This window comes from Cheilinus undulatus, linkage group 13 (genome assembly GCF_018320785.1).
Source record: "Cheilinus undulatus linkage group 13, ASM1832078v1, whole genome shotgun sequence".
In the NCBI taxonomy this organism is placed as follows: Eukaryota; Metazoa; Chordata; class Actinopteri; order Labriformes; family Labridae; genus Cheilinus; species Cheilinus undulatus.
Window position 1 is genome coordinate 13407243 of NC_054877.1, and position 20275 is coordinate 13427517.

The 20275-nt window shown below is 38.3% G+C and overlaps 1 protein-coding gene across 2 annotated transcripts in view; it reads left to right on the plus strand.

The window, feature by feature from the left end:
- LOC121520793 (collagen alpha-1(XI) chain-like) overlaps positions 1-20275 on the plus strand; it is a 162556-nt gene that overhangs the window by 32839 nt on the left and 109442 nt on the right. For both annotated transcript variants that reach the window (XM_041804410.1, XM_041804412.1), the window contains exons 5-9: positions 2046-2174; positions 10565-10654; positions 11213-11311; positions 16908-17216; positions 18382-18447. In XM_041804410.1, coding sequence (XP_041660344.1) covers positions 2046-2174; positions 10565-10654; positions 11213-11311; positions 16908-17216; positions 18382-18447 — 693 coding nt within the window. The remainder of the gene's footprint in view (positions 1-2045; positions 2175-10564; positions 10655-11212; positions 11312-16907; positions 17217-18381; positions 18448-20275) is intronic.

Consider the following 20275-nt stretch of genomic DNA (forward strand, 5'->3'; position numbering starts at 1 on the left):
AGACAGTGCTATAGTTCACTTTTAAAAGCTTTGAGACTCCCCTAAAGCTGAGATCTCTTCCATATAAAGCTATATGTGTTAAACTTTCAGGAGAGGTTGGCCAGCATCTGCCTTGTTCATTTTTTGTCACACTCTGTTATCACCACAAGGTGCTAAGCTGGATGATAAAACACAGAGATTTAGAGGAGCGCATCGTTGAAGTGAACATTTGGTATCTATTTGTGATGATAGAAACAGGAGAAATGGACAGTGTGAGAGATATCTGGAAGTTTTGAGTGTCAGGAGTCAGGAAATGAAGGCCATGCTTATTTTCTGCACTCATGATCTTTGCTGATTGGCAGTTGGCGCTCTGCCTGTTCTTGAATTGGCTTGAATGACTGTTTTAATACTGAATACAAAAGATTCCCAGCTGCTTCATACAATACCTGTTTCACTGAAGAGGTCAAAAGTCAAACATGGGTCAAATAGGAAGTATGTAGAGTAGATTTCCTGAAGGGGCATTTCCAATCCTGTCAAATAGAGGTGCTGGAATAAATCAGTGCCTGCATTCTGAGATTCTGATTCAACTGAAAATCTCCAAAATCAATGTTTTTTAATCCGCATGTTCCATCCTAGACAAATTCTCTATAGCAGCCAGTTACAGCACAGCAGATCCCAACAGCTGCATTTTCCTCTGTGTGCTATCTCCACATTCCCTGGTGCACAGTTGCTGCAGGGGCTGTGTGCCTTGTTAGCTGCTCCGCTAACATTAGTAGCACTAGCTCTTGGTGTCTATGGTAGGGGTCGACCTGTATTGATTTTACAGGGCCAATAGTGATATCATTTATTAGTAGTTCTTGAGACCATGACCAATATTTGTAATGGATATGCATTTATTAGGACATGCAAAATGTGCTTAATGTGGCAAAATTGAAATTAAAATAAATAATTAAGCCGTAGCTCTGTCAGTATAATGGCATTAAGCAACACAGTAGAAGCAGGAAAACAGGAAGTGATGTCACACACTCACTGTGTCAGTGGCACCCAGGCTTAAGTGTTGATTGGCTAGTACTCATGTGGCATCTAGCCAATCATATTTTGTTGTATAAAGGGCATTTGTGGAAACAAAGCCAGAGGGGAAGACACACTTTGCAGTGTAACCAAAGTAGTGCACCTTTTGATCAATCAGCTTTATTGATTATTGTTGAAATAAAATGCATATGCCAATAATCAGCCAATGGTAGCTTTACTTAGATATGACTAGGCAGGGGAAGCTTTATGAAAAAAGGTCAGGAACCACTTGCCAGATTTCAACCTGGCCTGTCTGTGTACATTTAGCGCCCTATTTTTAAGCTTTTTCATTGTCAAATAATTGTTTAAAGCTCTGCAGTGCTCAGCACACAGGAGCTGCTGCTGAAATAAGCCTTCCTCTTGAAAAAAGTGTAATGTATTGCAGCTCAATCTTGAATCCTAACCCCATTAATCCTACTCAAATTGAATCCTGAGATACAGAGTCCCACCCATATTATATTAGATAAGATTTTAATCTTGGTGTGTCTATTTGCTAATAAAAGTGTAAGATTACCCTCAGTTAAAGCACTTTGAACTGAATTCAGACAACTTAAACCACTGACTTTCAGACTCTGCATCAATGTCAGATAAATTCGGCCTCTCTGGTACCATGTTTTGTTCCAGATTTTACTGGCACAGTTCTCTGTGTAGCTGCAGCTCTTACTGGTGCCTCTGACTGGCTCCTTCTCAACAGAAACAGTGGCTAAAGCTCCTCTGTTTGTAGCACTCTGAGCCATTTGCCAATCCAAACTGGAAAATCTTGATTTCTCAGAAGCAAAGTTGAAATGAATAAAATTGATGGCTATAACGTAAACCTATAGTGCTGTAAATTATCCCACAGACAGCCTGTTTTCATGTTGGAGAACATTAAAAAGAAAAACTTTGACATGGGAATTTACAGTGGGGGGAAAAATACCCCCCAATCCACGTCTCAAAAGCCTGTGAAATATGTTGACACGGCTTCTTCTGACATGCTGCTTTTTCTCTTCTTCCAGGGTGACATCCAGCAGCTGCTGATAGTGGCAGACCCCAGGGCAGCCCACGACTACTGTGAACACTACAGCCCCGACTGTGAAACCCCCAACCACCACGACACTCCCCAAGCCCAGGAACCTGAGGAAGAGGTCAGTATCTGGAGGGGGCAGGAGGCATGCTGGGCCAGAGGAGTTTGTTGTCTGAAGGGAAGAGAAGAATGAGAACAGAGTGGGGGGAGGCAGGGGAAGGGTTTAGCAGGATAGATGAGAGGAAAGGGGAGAGAAAGGGAGAAAATATGAGCTGGAGTTTGAGTTTAAGTAAGGATGATAAAAGGAATTTGGATAGAGTTTTTAAGACTTGGGTGTTAATAAAAGTTGCAAAAGATGAAGTCAGAGGATAAAAAGGGGGTTGGATGACTGAAAAAGAAGTAAATTAGTTTGAAAGACAAAGTTATTTAACATCAAGCTGAAATGTTGTTTTTTATTTCTTAGACTTCTTGTCTAAAGAAATAAAATCGATAAAGGTACAGAAATAATTGTGTATAGTGTTCCATTAAACAAGGGAATAACTTTGGCAAAATCTGTAAAAGTAAAGTCTGAACTTGAAATCTCAAAGTTTGGCATTTCTAATGATAATACTTCACTTTTTGGGCAATAAATGCATAAAACCTCAAATTTCCTGGTAGGCCGCTGACTCAGGGATCTCATCACCGTAGACCTAAACACGGACCTAGTCTCAGCTACGTCATCTGTTGATTGCCGGAGAGTCAAACAATGGTGGCTGCTGACTCACATGACTGGCGATTAATTAAGAAACAGGCAAAAAGTTGGAGCTGAGGAAGAAACAGCTCAAGCCTCTTAGAGAATGAGTTTGAAAATGTGCATTTTATTTATGCACAGTCATGTGCATAAGTTTTAGGCATGAAGGATTCATCATGGGGCCGTATATGCCATAACCATGACAGGCAGGTCAAGCCCACCAGCATTGCTTTTGTCTGGGCTCTTTCACCTGTGGTGATACACCGGGAGACCACCAGCATTTCTCAGGCCCTTGGGACATCCGCAGCTCAACCAGGGGCTTGTTGCAACTCTACTACTTTCCTGGACCGTACCCTAGGCCGTGCTTACTCCCCATATCCAGCCTAATTCTGCCCTAAAGATGTGGACTTTGCTGTTTTTTTAAACAGATAATTTTCCCATGCCTCATGCAAGGACATACAGAGCATAACCAGGATTGTTTCAATCCTTCCTACCTCACAGTGCCCTCAGACAGCTTACTTGCCACATCTCAGCCTTACTTCAGCCTCAACTTTTGGCCCAACATGCCTTAAAGTTCTGCACAGCACTTTATTTAATTCTAGATTAATTCATAGGGCTGAAATATGGGCACTTTAATTCTTGCCTTAAACAGAGTTCCTCTGTTTTTGCCAAGCAGCAACATTTGGTGTTGGAAATGAAGCCAATCTAAAAGGGCTAAAAACTGCAGTTCATCAACTGTCCACTTGAGGCTGGCTGCAAAAGTGCAAGAGGTCACATATACACCCCATGTTAAAATACCAATTTTTACTGTAGAATTAAACATATTTACAGCCTGTTTTAAACACTGGTTTTAGTCAGAATAGTTCATGTCTTTATGAGCTTACTGTACATGGTCTTTTTATCTTTTATTAATTTGTCCATTTTGATTTTTAGAAGGATATAGGTTTCGAGTAACCTGACATGCCAGATACTGTTTCACAAATCCATTGCATGGATATATTTCACATTTATCTTGGAAACATGTAGCATTGTGTTTACCTAACAGTATCCAAACAAGGGACTGTTGTTAGCATTAGCAGTAAGTCCTCTGTGTAGGCAATATTGATCACTGCAAATATTTTTGGCACCTTAAAAAGGCAACTCATAAAAGAGGTAAGGGCTGGCTAAAGCAAACTGAGACCCACTAATGTTCAACAAATTATTCTTTAAATTCAAAACAAGTTTTTGCATGCATTGTGTGTTTTTTAAATATATGTTATCTACATTTTTACGGCCAAACTTTTTCTTGGTTGTACATTACGGCCAAACCAGATTAATGCTGACAGTTGACATTACTTTTAACTTACATTAGTCAGCACCATCATTATCAGATTAGATTCTAATTTTTGGTCAGCCCTTCAACCTCAGTACTCGACATCACACCAGGATCTAATTAGAAAAATGTAGTGTAGATAAAACATGAGGACATAAACAGTCATTCAGCTGTTTAAATTCATGGTACTTACACTTAAAACAAAAAATTACAGCCCCTGGAGAGCTGTACTAGAGGGGCCACCGTCTTTGAAAAGCAATTAAACCTCTAAAAAAAACGCAATAATAAATTTCAACTTGACTTTAGACAAGGTTTTAGGAGGTTAGAGAGGTGACAAATGAAAACAACTGCTGCTTTTAGGCACTGAGGGAAGGATTTTGGGTCACACTGTGCAGCTACTTTGAAATACATGTCAAGTTTAACTTTGACATTTATAGCCAAACATTTAACATAAACAACTGTCAGTGACATATATTAATTATAATGATAGCTGAGAACCTTTGCCCTGGTTTTATCAATGCAGTTTAGAAATACATAAAAAGCAAGAAATATCGTCAGCTGAAATGTGCATTCTTGCAAGCCAAAGTATTTTTGAAGACAAACCTGTACCAGCTTCTATCTCAGCTAATCCTCTCCTTCCTTATTTAGTCATTTAGCTGACGTACTGAAATACCTTGTGGCATTTGAATTCATCCCCTCAAATTCCTCCTTTATTTCCTCTCCCTCCAAAACATTGCAGCACCCTTAGTCAGCTCTCCTAATCGAAATACAGTGCCTTTTTTTTCATCTTTTTCTTTTGTTATTGTGGTAGTTCAAGCCTCTTTGTCGGCTGACATTTAACTTCAGTACTTCGACGAATAACTGATGAGCTCACACTGGAAACTTTTCCCTTTTTCCCTGCCACGAAGTCTGAGCCCACTTTGGAGTGGCCCCGTGATTTATATCACTAACGAGTTCTGCAGACGCTGCCCAGACTCCCAGGGAAATATAAGCTTTTCCTTCCCCAGCTAGACTCCCAGTACCTGGAAAAGTAGACTTTGGATCTACAAAAAAAATCAGGAGCTGGTTCTCTAGTTGAAAGTATTGGCTGTACAGAGGGTACCATGTCCTGGAAAGTATTGCTTCATCATCAAGTTACTCTTCAATGCCAAGACAAGGAGCTTGTCGGTTCTTAATAGACAGTAGGGAGCAGTTTGGATACAGAAACACTTTAAATCTGGATAATTCATTGCTGCTTTCTGCAAAGGTACAAGAGGAAATTTTTTCTTACATTCCATTCAGTATTTTAAAGAATAGATTTCCTCCTGCATGCAGACAAATGCCTCATGCAGAGCTCAGGAAAACAGCTCACCATTGTTTATTACCATAAACTGTTTGTGTACACTGAGGTCCTAACCCTCACCACTCATCCACTTTTCTACAAAAGCATGAAGCGTGCCTTTGACCTTCCTCTCTGAAGATCTTCCTCAACCTAAAGCCCGCTGCCACATGTCTGCAGCTGGGTTTAAAAGAGGAAGAGGGGGTGATGCAGGAGGAAGAAGGCTGGACTCTTTTTTTTTATGAGCACTCTTCAGTATTTACGCCTTTCATCCGAGTCTGCAGTGAAGGCCTTCAGCTTAGCCAAGCACTTCAACACCATAAATCTTCATAAATCCTCTATCTTTCTCTCTATAGTCCTCTCTGACCCTCTCCTGCTCGCCTCTCTGTGAGTCTAGAGTCGGTCTAGCCAGGACTTCGCTCTTGTGTGACCTCTCTCTTTCTCTCTCTGGACCACTGAACGAAGGCCTGGCCAGCTCTGCAGCAGGCCGGAGGGTCTTGTATTATTTTTATGAGCTGAGCAGTTGTCCAGGGACTAATATTTATCCCTGAGCTGATAGAGCAATGCATATCAGGGGCTGGTCTGTTAACTTAATCTACCTGCTCTTTTTGACAGTGATAGTGGCAGTATTAGAATAAGCCTTATTAAATTTAGGTTTCTAGAAAGAGCTAACCTTTGCCAGGCAGATGCATTGGCCAGATTCCATGTCTGTCATCAGACAAGTCCTTCTTGCAAAGCTTCTATTTGATTCCCCGCAAAAATGGCAGGACCAATCGGCATCATTTGAGGAAAAGAGATGGGCATTGTTAAGGTGATCTGACTGCACACCTGCAAACAGACGGGGTGCGCCGGTAGTCGAGTGGTTAAGGCGCGTGCCATATACGACCGGGGTTCGAATCCGGCCCGTGGCACTATTTCCTGCATGTCTCACCCCGCTCTATTCCCTGTTTCTGACTCTGTCCACTGTCCTATCCAATAAAGGCAAAAAGGCCAAAAATAAATCTTAAAAAAACAAAACAAACAAAAAAAACCCTGCAAACAGAGGTGGCTATTGACGAGATTAGCGTGGATTAAGCTATAGTGTCAGTTTTATCAGAATTTGACAACATTTATGTATTAAAAAGGAACAAAAATTTCTTGGATTTCTTGCTTGGAGTAAGATGTTAGGAGCAATTAGCCTAGTTTAGCATGAACAAGAGAGAATTAATGAGAAGAGACTTGTAAATGAACTGATCAGATAAAACAGATGTCTGAAAATAGTGGGATGAAGAAGCTAACCATGCTGCAACAAAAAGTTGGACAGAGGATTGCTGATGATGTCTCTGACTTTAGACTCGACTTAAAGATTATCATAAAGGATGTCCAATTTAACTTGGGCTTTAATTAACCTTGCAGAGCAGATGGATTTGCCAGTCTGTCATCAGGCAAATTCATCTTGAAAAGCTCCAATCCACACTAATTGTGCTGCACCTAACATGGCTTGGACCAATCAGTGTCATTTGAGGAGAAGGAGGTGGTACCAAAGGCTGATAGCAATGGCCTCTGCTAGTGTGTAGCAGTTAGCTCAGATGTAGCCACAGCGGCAGTTTTATCAGAATATGAACACATTTCTCCATAAAAGCAAACAGAGCCACACGATGGGAAAGATGTTTTTCATGCTTCTCCTGACCTACCTTAACATGGGTTTGCATGAGTTTTACTGTAATCCTGTGTATACAATAGCTGCTACCGCTGAAGGGATTAGCTGTAGAAAAGCAGCAGTTTGATCAGAATTGTGCCACATTTCTTGTTTGAAACAAAAGCAAAGAGCTACATCATAAGCTTTACTTAGCAGAGAAGACGTGATTTATCCTTCCTGAGCTGCGCATGCGTACAACGTCATTTTGTCTTGCCGCTCTGATTGGCCCATCAGGAACGTGACAGAACATATGTCCAATCACCTTCTGGGTTTTTTTTTTAAAAGTCCTGTCCTTCCCAAACGTTCTTTGTGGGAGTTTTACCGGATGAATGTGAAATATATCCATGCAGTGGATATTTGAAACGGTCTATCTATCACGTCAGGTTAGACTTTAACACCAATGAAGAGCGGTCAAGACTTCACGTGGACTTTAAGCCTTATGACTTGAAAATACTTGAAATTCAAAAGTGTGTAAGCCATTGTAAAAGTGAGATCAATTAATTTGTTCAAATATGTCTTTTTATTCATCATTTAAAGTTCCACCAAGAACAGTTAGTGAATACTTGTATATGTTGTAAGGTAATGGGTTAGCTTAGCAGCTATCTGAAGTCATCTTATATTCTTGCCAGTTATATCAGTGAGGCTTAAAACAACCAAGCTAGAACAGCTAGAGTTAGGAAAACCAAGGGAAATGGAAGTAATGCTGACTTATTTGGTGAAGAATGCTGATGGCTTGTTTAGGACTTTCAATCCAAAGGTTAGGACTTTGGACTTGACTTGGGCCTTCATGTCTCTACCTGCAACTTGACTTGGGGCTTGAGACAAACGGCTTAAGAATTATGAAATATGTCCATCCCTTTTGTCCAGAGTCAGGACTCTGGTTGTTGATGAATTTGAGTTTTAAGAGTGGTGTTATGTTTTGATCACACTATTGTTCTCCACACTTTATAGGAACAAAGCTGTAATTATTTGTTTTTATAAGTGGGGCCTCTAATATTTTCTACATCTGTTAAGATTTTGAAAATCCTTTAATGTGTGCCAGACTTGAACTAGTATGAGAGTTTGGTACTAGTAAAATGTTGTTTTCCCTCTACTTTTGCATCCATGCCAAGTTAAGCTAAGCCATCTGTCTTCCTGGCTTCAGTTTTATTGACAGGCAAAATATGAGTGGATTTGTTCCTCCCATCTAACTATTACTAAGGCTGTCAAAATGCAATGCTTTGGAACAATGCAGTCTTAATGATCTTAATACCTAAAAGTGTAAAAACTACTTCTCGTTCATTGAAAAGTTGAGTTGGAGAGGAATGACGCCACCAAAAGTTGCAGGTACACTCATGAAAACTGCCCAAACACTGCATTAACATGTGCATTGTTCAAAAAGTTGCCAATGTTTCTTTCATACATGCATGTGAAATCCCTGGTATTGTGACACCTCTAACTATCATTATATGAAAAGCTTATCCCCCAAATTTTCAGACGTCTTTACAGCGCCAAACAACTTTCGTGACAAGTGAATGCATGGTGTTTATTAGTATAGTTCCTCTCCTGTGGATCAGGTAATACTAATTCCACAACATAAATAAACCACAGCATAATGCAGAAAACAGGCCGCATACTAAGTTGAAGAATCCTTTAGAGAGCCGAACAGAAAAAAACGAGTAAGGTAACACACGTTGTTTTCAGAGTCATGTTTTAAAGCCTCGGCCCCGTCATTTTCTAACCGTGGTTCGACCCCCTGCTACTGTAGCCTGAATGTTCCCCTTAATTTACCAACATGGAATTAGTCAGGACGGCCTAATGTAATGTTAAAGGGCCCGTTAATGAAACCCAGGGGCCATCCTTGGCTTACAAAATTAAGTGGTACAAGCTGATAATTTTTCACCAGCACCACATTAACCCTCAGACATCCTGTTAGGAGCCAACAGGAGTCTTAATGACTGTTTTCTTTGTTACACACATGAACCTATCAAAAGGTCATGTAGTGTTACATTATAGGGTTGTACTGTATATGTCACCCTCAACACTAGAATTACTACTTGGTTGAATGAGTAAATACTTTTATATATTGGCTTAAATATACTGCTCAAATCCTGTAGTTATAATAAAACCACCTGCCACTTGTTTTATTGCTGTAGCCTTGCTTTAGTCAGAAGCAGGGTTTCCATCCACCAATTTTTATGTTCATTTTCAATTTACACATTAAAAACCCAACTGAGAATGCTGTGACTTAAAAAAAAACATGAAATATTACATAACAAGTTTTTTACACTAGTGGATGTGGAAATGTTGGTGTACCGATAAAAGGAAAGTGCAACTTTTTGCAGTAGAAACACATCTATTGAATAAATGATGACGTCTCTGGTTTAACATTCTTGAGTAAGCGCCTGAGGGTCTAACTAAAACTCTACCAGGTGCATGTAGGTTCAGAACAAGTTGGTGAAAACTCGTCCTTTCTGCAGATGAAATCCTGTTTTGTTGTATCTCTTCACTGGTAGATTCCAAGATACAAGCTTTAGCATTGATTGAACATTGAGCTCTCTTCTTCTGCTGTGTTTTCTCATTTTTTCATGAGTAGCATCCCCTTCTGTTCAACCTTTTGACTCCAAATATTTGCATAACAGTAGTGGGTGAAAACAGACATCAATTTGCATTTGCTTTTACCAAATTTATTAAAATTTTGCTATAAATTTGAACTATAGACTGGCCGTAGCTCCTTCTAATGGTCTGTCTCCTCTAGCTCTACTGACTAGATGTAAACAAAACAACAGAGGCAGTGTAGTGCCTAGTAGGAACTGCAGATCTGAAGTATTTTGGCCAAGAAAGTGAAGACACATTTGTAGAGAGATGGTCAGTATGTGTACTATGTGTACAGTAAACACTCATTTAGGATATTTTAATGGGCTGCTGTCCTGGTCCTAGTTTATATGCACAGGGGAGAATCAGTTCATTGACAGGTGCATGTCCACCTCTGCAATGTAACTTCTGCTATGCTGCATATTGAGGCTCGACTCTGAGGTCAAAGTCTGGCATGGAAACTGAGGAGCTTGAACAGAAGATCTAGTCCAATTCAGGTGCAATTGAGGTGTATACATGCCAGACTAAACTGCAGTCAAACCACATTATCTAGGTGCTTTAGTCCGACTTTAAGAATTTGGTTTATTACAGACTGATTTCTTGAGGCTAGTTGTTTTTTCTGAATTCAAATTTCCATTTTACTGACTGGGAACTGATATTTCTGGGACCTTCCTACTTTCTTCTTCCATCCATATACTCAGCTTTTCAATTATCTGATATGGATGTGATTGAATTTTACCATGTTATTACCAAATAGCATGATGAGACATTTATTTTTAAAGTTTACAATTAGTTGTAAACAGTTTGGAGAATAAGCTCTTAAAAGCCATGTAAATAATTACCTTATTTACATGATTTCTCCCATTGATCAATTGGTTTCCGTCCGTTTCTCCCTACAGTACACTAACTATGACTATGGTGAGTTCTATGACTACTCTGAAGGAGAGATTACCACTGACGCTCCACCAACTGAAGGAGCCAAGACTGAGGTAACATTCACTGGAAGAGTAAAGCAAATTAATGTATCCCTTTTCCTTCATTTTAAATCTTCTGGTGTCTCTTTTAATCCCACTTTCTTCATCATTGTGTTTCATCATCCCTCGCATGACATTTCCTATGTTTTACTTTTAACCTGTCCTTTTTGATGTTGGATTTATACAGTAGTGCATTTTTAAACATAACACAGATATAATAATTATGTGTTATAACTGTATGTATATTTTTTTTATTATCAATGTAATATATCTATGTGATCACATTATTTTCTGGATGCTTATTTCAATGTGTCTTTAATTTTGTGATTATTTTAACAGTTTTTTGCGCTGTTTAAAGCACTGTTTATTATCTATCTTTGTTATTTGTGTATTCTTTAATGATGCAAAATAAAACTAAACTGTTTAAAGGTCACAACTCCAAAAATGCAATAGAAATCCCCCCTCATAGTTCATATTATCACTTTAACTGAAGCTCTTGAAGGTATTAGGATAAATTTTTCTACAAATCTAAGTTTTTTTGTCTATCTCTGTGCTATTATCGTTTATTTGCAGACAAATGTGGGCGGGGATTACTACCCTGGTGAGTATGACTACACCACAGTGGATGGAAGTCAGCCAGAAACTCCAACTGATAACGCAGGAGACGTAAAGGTAACTTTAATTTTTTATTTTTATTTTTTTTTTGTTCCTGAAATGTTAAGAATGTATCATTCAAGAATTTTTGTAGGAGATGTAAGTTGTCATAAGAAACAAGTTTAAACACTGATGGTCTTTTAACATTGTAATGTCTGGTATTAATGGACTGTAAAATTTTATGTTGAAAACCCCCCAAAAAATATGGACCCAAATTGTAGTAAAACATAAAAGTGTTTAAGTATCTTTTCAATAGTCATTTGGTTTTATAATACAGAGTCAATTAAAAAAATCTTCCAGTATTTTTAATAAAAAAAATGATTTAACAACAAAAACTGGTTCAACTTGGAATAGCAGTAAAAACATAAATAATATAAAAAATTCTCTGAACTTTGCTTATCGAGGAATATCATACCAGAGGGAGTGATATTGTATTAAATGTCAGGTCTAATGCAGAAGATAATTACAGCAGTGATAATATCCAGTCTAACATCTCAATCTGAACTGTGATATTAATTTTATAACACAGCAAACAAAAGAAAACTACAGTCATATCAGCAACATGCTAATTTAACTCTTCTAACTTGAATTATTCCATAGTGGGGGGTGCAATGGTCCGTCTTCTCTAAGGTTGTTAAAATTACAGTCTTTTAGACTATCTAAAATCATGATAAAACACATGGATGGATCATACAAAGGTCTTCTGTTGTAATAGCACTTGTATTTTTGGATATTTAGTTTAGCTTTAAATGGTGAAAACAGTTCAAATGAATGTGTATCTTTGACAGCTTGTGTGCTGTTGGGGGGGGGGGGGCACAGCTCTTCTTAGATATGGGGGGGCTCAATGGACTGACACTGCCATAGTAGACCATTTTCCTATGGCGGTCATGTTCCTGTGATGTCACACTCAGGGTGGGGCACCCTATCATTTTTAACTTTCATAGGTCTACTGTTGTATTTCAGGGTGCCTTTGATAAAAACATGGAGGAAATGTTCACTCTTTATATTTTGCTGTTTCCTGATTGAATAGAAACTACCGTATATAGGATATGCATTATGAAAATCTAAAGAGGTGATACAGTAATGTGAAAATAAGGGTGGAGTTTCATGTTAGAGCTATAAAACTAATGGTATGATGTACTCTCTATTTGATATGTACAAATTTAGTTCCCTTTAATATATTTGATTGTGGCATGCTTTTTCTATTGTATCTATGATGATTAAATGAAAAGTCAGTATAACAAGGAAGTGGCTTCTAGCATAAGCTTGAAACTGATGGTAGCTAAAGGGTCATGAAGTTTGTTTTTTAACGCAAAATGTGGTTCAGTCTCTCTAAAGATTTTCGGCATCTATTGTCTTTGTATGGTCACCTTTTGATTGGGAAACAGTAAAATAAAACTGCTGTTGGAATCTCTGTGTTTATATGACAAACTGAAATATAACAGTGCTGTCGGACATGATAGTAATATTTTTGCTGCCTCTGAAGTCGGATGTTGGAGCTGGGAATGACATCCACCCCGAGCTGATGGTGTTCCAGTTACTACAAATTGTTAAATCAGAGTACTGAAGTTTCTGAGTTGGAATCCAGACTTCAGAGGACAGTCAAGATTATGTATCTGACCAGCATCTTGGCTAAGAGTTTTACATCTTGAACTTGATGTCACAGGAGCATGGCACTGTGTAAACATGGTCCATTGAATATAATGAAACTACTGCTAAATTAGTTGCATTTATCACAAGACTAGTGATTTTTTGTTGTTGTATTGACGCATGTGATGTATTGAAGAAAAACAAAGTCAGCTGTTGAAGTAAAGTTAAAGTAATCAGGACTTCTGGCTGAGGCAGAGTGATACTAAAAGTTTCAGTGTTGTTGATCTCCTTGTTTTATCACGCACTAAATGCTTTTTGTCCAACCAGATTTTTTTGGTTGAGTTTAAGTGTTGTAAAATGACTCATAGCATCCAAAGAATTACGATCTAGATTCCAACTGTTCGATAACCTCTTCATAATGGAATTTTAATAAAACTCCTTCGGCTTCAAAACAACAAAACTGACTTTTTTCATCAGCTTCCAAGGTAGATCCCCCACAAAGCCTCAGTAAGCACAACATGTCTCTCCCCCTTGATTTCCCTGGAAAATGCTGCCATCAAACAGATTCTGGATAAAAAGCTGAGGCAGGAAAACTTTGTCATTTAATGAACCGTGACCCATGGAAAATCAGTAGACAGACGCATCCCCTTTGTTGCTGCTTTATCCTGAGTTTTGGCAGATCCTGTCTTAATTTGTGCTAAACCATCACATAAAACACAGCCTAATGAGGAACACTCGGTGGTTAAACCAAAACAATACGGCTGTGTGCCCTGCCAGCTAAATGTCTGCTGTATTGTTTCTGTGATGTACCTTGAGGAGAATAATGGAGCTTCAGTCAGCTTGAGACTTTACATTCATTTAAAGTGACAGACCAGAGGGCTAACCACGGAAACTAAACATATGCTGTCCCATGTTGGAACACTTGTCTGATTACTGAGGATTTTCACTGTCTTGACATGTTTTTTGTCAATACTATAAGTCTGTGTTGTCTATTTACCAGACATAATATAGAAAACACAGCTGAATGCTTTGATTAAGGTGCTTTGTGGTATTTGTGCTACACATGAAAGGCACCTAATGAAGTCAGTCTCACCTAGCTTTAGCCTTTCAATGTTGTTTGCTAGGTGAACCTTTTTGATAATATACAGTAAGCATTATAGTGTGCCATAGGTTGTAATGCAGCCACTTATGACACACTATTATTTTGAAAGGACATTGGATAGAGTAGGAAGTCAGAGAGACAGTGGGAAACAAGATGCAATGACTTAGCCTCAGTATATGAAATGCAACCAAACTGCTAGTTTATTGGTGCCCATGATGGGGCAGGTTTGAACTTGGCAGCTATGCATCTACTGGAACATGGAAGTACTCTTATACAATGCTGAACTTATCTGCTGTATCTAACCAAATCATTTTACCAAAGAAATGCTTTACTATTATACAGTCATTTTGTATACGACTCTTTGCAAAATGGTGCCTACATGAGGGCATTTGCATGAAAGGACTGATTATTTTCTTTACATTTACCTACAAGTACTGTCAATATTCATCATGGTGCAACTGCGTTTAACACTGACATCTTCTGACAAACTTAAGGATGGTCTAAGCAACCATTTGTTGAATATGGAACAAGTGTTACTGTTTGGCTGTTAATCTTACATTTTGTCATAATGTTGTTCTTCTCACTTTCTTCCAAAAATTCAACATATTGTGTTTATCTCCACAAAGTAATTGCACTGTAAAGTAAAATTAGTTGAGCTTACTTAAAAAGGTGGCAACTCATTGCCTCAAAAATATTAAGTAAACTAAATTTGACTTTTGTGAGTTCCAATTATTTTTTATATTAAATGTGCTGCAATAATACTAACTTAGTATTTCTGAGTATTAAAAACTGATGCTACCTTTATTACTTTCAGTGTGCAATAGTAGTTTAAATGAATTGCTTTAGGGTTCAAAAGTAGGACTAAGATGCTAGTTTTAGTGGAACCTTCTATCACATAATCGTTAACATTTATGCCATTCCAGTCAGGCCAACTTAAGTCTTTACAAGTGATGATAACTGAAAGGTGCACACTAAAACAGGAAGTCCTCTTCCATCACGTTTAGTGAGGTACCGTGGTTGGGACTTATCTAACTCAGTCATTACGTCACTCATGGTGCAAAAGTATCTGATGCCTAAAGGCATTCTGGGAAAACTATGTAGATTAAGGGAAGATTGTCAAATATTTTAGTACAATGACAAAAATGCTTAAATGGGATTGAGAACCACTTGCTTAAAACTTAAAATGTGTTCTATTAACTCAGAAAAACAAAGCTGAAATAGCTATTTTTAATTTTTAAGTTAAAGCAACTAAATTTTTTTACTGTTCAGTTCTGCAGTGCGATCAAAAAAAGTTACAGGTCCTAAATACTTAATTTGTTTAAAACTTGAGTAAATCAAGATATTGAGCTTTTATGGCCAAGGATTACAAGTAACTTGTTTATAATAAGTTTTTATAATGGGTTACAAAAATCGGAGTTAGTTCAACTCAATATTTCTGAGTTGAATTGATGTTAGTTTTTACAATATGCTGATCTCTTTGTAAATTTTCTATCTGTCTTTACTATCTGTACATTTGCATAGAAACAGTTAACCTTATTTTGATCCACCAATCAGAAAGCCCCATCTTAAAGCATCTGTTGCTTGGTCACTCCTTGTCAGACAAACTTTTCTCCACATGTGTCAAGGGGAAATATATGACCATAAATTATCATTTTCACTTGGTTAAAAGGTCTGCTGGTGACATTACCATTTCATAATGTTGAAATTGCTATTCTCTAAAGTTAGCAAATTAGAGTAAAAATAAGTTCACAACTTATTTTTAGTGCATTGGAAGACAGCACACACACAGCTAGCATCAGACGCTGGTAATATTTTTGATCAATTTTAAAAAGTTTTCAGAGATTTATACAGTTGTCCTCATACACCTTATTGCAGCTATCGCCTTACTCATGATGCCAACTGTAAAAAATAATTTTAATCAGCTTAATATAAATAAAAATAGATCAAATAGCAGGTAACTTTGTAGTTATTTTAAATGGGACGGAGCCTAGAGACAAGGGATTTTGTTTGGCCTAGTCAAGGTAATAAAGGAAGGTAGGACATGACAAAGGGTCACTTCCTGGTGAGGACAGAGCTTTATAAAGAGTTAGTTGCTTGTTTACCTTTTACTGATATGCAGCTACCTGCCCAAAGATTAGAGAGAAACAGAAACTGTGCATATGCATCAGGGATTTTCTTTTTTTAAACTGCAAATAGAGCATTTTTTTCCAGTAAGAGAAAACTTTTTAGAAAAACAACTATGTAATGAATGAGTTGAATTGCAGAGCTAACAGGTCTAACAGATTATTCTGTAACAAGTCACCCCAAACGATGTATAAACATGTAGTATTAATTTTGCTAGCTCAATCCAGCAGTCAGTTTGAAACTAAAGACGCCTTTTAAAGGAGATGTGAAACACCTTGAAGTTCAGATGCCTTTTGAATCAAGCCTTGCAAAACCAAGCTCTAAGTCAATCATACTGTTTTTTATAGCGTAATTATATTCAACAAGCAAAGTTTCTCCATTTAGTAGGATAAGTAACTTTTAAACATCTCTATCTTTAAAGTTTTGGACCCATGGTCTCACGTTCCTACAGGTTTGCAAAGAAACAACCTTTGTCAGTTATAATGAAATAACTGTGAATAACAATGCCTGTTGACAAAGCATATGTGGTGATCACATATGCTGAGATTTCCTGTTAGATTTAACTGTGCCTGCGCAACTAAGTTGAAATTCTGCTCAGGAATTTCTCTTAGTTGGGTCCACTAATTTTGGTGTATCTGGGTGGTGAATACTAATGTCATGACTTTGACCTATATCTTTGAAAAACATGTGAATCTTTGAAGTTGTTCACATGGTTTCATTCACTAACCAAACCTCCATGTTCCTCCCTCCATCAAAACAACCTGCCCCCCGTCTTCACGATGCCTGGATTGATTCCAGACCTATGAAGGGGAAATTGTGGATGATTACATCACCGGTGTGGAACAGGTAGGGGCAGACCCTACCCCTGCTGTGGAAACCGCTGCCCCGGTGGACACCAAAGAGACGGTTGACCCTGCTACTGATGTGTACGAGTTTAAGGAGTACGACCTGAAGGAATATGACGACAAAGAGTTTGTTGAGAAGCCATATGAATATGGTGATTATGGCGACTATGACACCACTGACACCAAACCCACGTCCGCAACATACGAGGAAGAGTTTGGTCCTGGCGTACCAGCGGAGACAGACATCAGAGAGAGCAGCGCAGTAAGTGCTAGAGTGCTTAGGTTGGGGGTGGAGTAGGGCTATGGTGGTCAGGAATGTGGAAAGATGGGGAAGATGCTGGTGGCATTTGTTTGAAGGGCTGTTTGCTGTGCACATTTTGTTTGTTGTTTCTCATGGTATCGGATTTAAGCTTGGAGCGTTCTGCATGCACATGCAGCAAACACAAATACACCAGTAAACACAAACGCACACCTTGTCTATCTAAATCTCCTAGAGATAAACAGATGTCAACCCATCTGTCAGTGCAGTCACGCCCTCCATAACCCCTTGGCCTCAGTGACCTCTGCTGTTTATCAGAGACATACTCCTCCCTGTGTTATCCCACCAGTGATCTGTTGAAATTACATGATGACAAACTAAATCTTTGCAAATGTTTTTTCATCAAATCCATCAAGATCAATATTTCAAACCAGACAGCAATATCTGCTGAGCTAGTGTCTATCATGGCTTGTTTCCAGCCCCTCTTCCTTGCCTCAGGATCCAGATTCACAGAGACAGGAAGAGACACAGTCCCTGTCTGGATGTTGGCTTGCCATCTGTCTGCCTTTGGTTAACTTGAACCGCTCTATAAGAACTCTCCACTTAAGAAACTTCAATGCAACACAGCCCTATCTATGACATTTTAAAAAAGAGTTACATCTAAGGGCTAAACTGTAACAATCTAGTGGGTTTTGGACACACTGCTGTAGGTGGTTTGTGAATTCCTCTCGTGTGAAGTCATTGTATGGATAGTGTCAGGTAACGACCTCTGTGCTTCTGCACAGTTGGGGTCTTTTTTGCAGTCTCTGGCTTTAAGAAAGCTTAATAAATAGAAGTCCAACCAAAGTCTAAATTATAGCTTCTTGCAAAATTATTCTTGAGGTTTATTTTTCCAGTAGGCAGAAAAATCTGTCTTTCGACTTGTCAACGACATAAATCCATAAAAGCATGCGGAGCACTAGTCAGCATTTTGCTGAGCTTTTCTTAGCAGTTTTGTTGGTGTATTAAGTAACCTCTATAAAAGGGAAGACACCCAACAGGATGGGACATCTGCTACTCACTAACCTCAAATTTTCCATGTAGGCTTTCAGGCTTTTGGTGCTCTGACATATAAATGTCTGTCCTCATACTGTATAAAAAGCTCACCTTGTCTGTTTGCTGTCCATAGGTGGGTGGAGGCCACAGTTACCTGGGAGAAAAGGGAGAAAAAGGTGAACCTGCCGTCATTGAGCCAGTAAGTGATGCTTTAAACACCTATAAGAATAACACATTTCAATATCTAGCTTGCAAACTGGACAGCGTGCTGGCCAGCAATGAGCTATCTAGCTTGCAAGTTAATTTGTTAAATTTGCTAACAGGCTGCAAGCTGCAAACAGTTAACAAGCCACCTCAATATTACAATCTTATTTCATCAAACTGTCTCTTTTCTAACTGTACACTTAAACCACTGACACATTTTAACATCTAATTAGCTTTATAGCTTGGTTGCCTTAAAATTAGTTATAGGCCCATGGAGCCAACAAGCTTGTTCAGCTATTTTATTTACACGCTTACTATCTAGATACAAAACAATTAGTAAAAAAACCAAATTATTAGCTTAATTAATTGTTATTTTTCGTTGTTTTTTGTTCTTGTTTTTGTTTTCCAAATTCCACAACTGAGCCACCAACAACTTCAACTTCTTGCTAGCTAGCAAGCATGCTAACTAATGAATAAACTATCTAGCCAACAGGCCTGTCTAGCTTTTCAACTACCAAGCTAACTTGCTAGCTTCAAAACAGCTTGCAAGCTACCTGAATTTATTGACTTACTGTTTTCCATTTAATTATTTCCTAATGCTACACCTGCCACTCAACAAATAATAACAAAATAGCTAGATTGCTACCCAGCAAATGTGCTATTGCTTGTCTAGATATTCTGCTACAAGCCTACCAGCTAGCTACAAAACAGTTAGCATGCCACATCAGTATTATCATATCTTATCAAATTTATTCTTTCCTCTTTTTACACCTAAACCATTTGCAATTTTCAGGAATGGCCCTTAGCTTTATAGCATTTCTGCAACCAAACGGGCCTCCTCTAGCAAACTAGCTTGGCTAGTGTTATTGCTAACAAGTTTTCAACCTAGGCACCTAGTCAGCAATTTTAATAAATATAGCAAATTATCACCTTTAGCTTGCTAATTAGATAACTCGCTAGCCAGAAAAAAACTATATCTGGCCAAAAAGCTTGTTTAGCTTTTAGCTAACAACGTCACAAGCAAACTTCTAAAGTGTTGAGCTATCTTTATTCATATACTTTTGTCATTAAATAAATTATTTCCTATTTGTGCACCTAAACCATTGATACGTGTCAATATCTTGCTTGCTGGCTAGATAACTTGCTATCCAACAAATCATGCTTGTTTCGTTATCTATATAACAAGGTTTTTCGCTAGTTACTTTTCACTCATCTTAATTGTTTCCTGAATCTACGATAACCTAGTGAGAAATTTCAACATATTGTTAGCTATCTCAATAGCAAGCAAATGAGCTTACTTGAGCTAACAAGTTTGTTCAGGTATTTGCTAACAAGCTTACAAGTATGCTACAAAGAAACAAGCAAGCCACCTCAATTTATAAATTTTGTCCTAATTTTACACCAAATTCATCCACAAATTTAAACATCCTGCTAGCTAGCTAGATGGCTTATTTGGCAGCAATAAGCTATTTGTAGCCAACAAGCTTGTTAAGCTTTCTGCTAACACACTTGCTAGCTAGCTACTAAACATCTAGCAAGCCACCCCAATTTGTTTACTCTTTCCATCAAACTTTAATACCTAGCTACCTAAATAGCTTACTAGCTAAAAAGTTTGCTACTCATCAAATGAGCTATAAGATAAAAATTGAGTCTAGCTATTGTGTTAGCCTTCTAGCTAGTTAAAAAAGGAAAAAGCTGCAGCAGACCATCTCAACGGATTGTCCCTGTTTGCTCTCAGCATACTTCAGCTTACCTAACAGCTTACTCTAGTATTGTTGTAAACCAGGGGTGACCAGACTATGGCCCAGGGACTAACTGTGGCC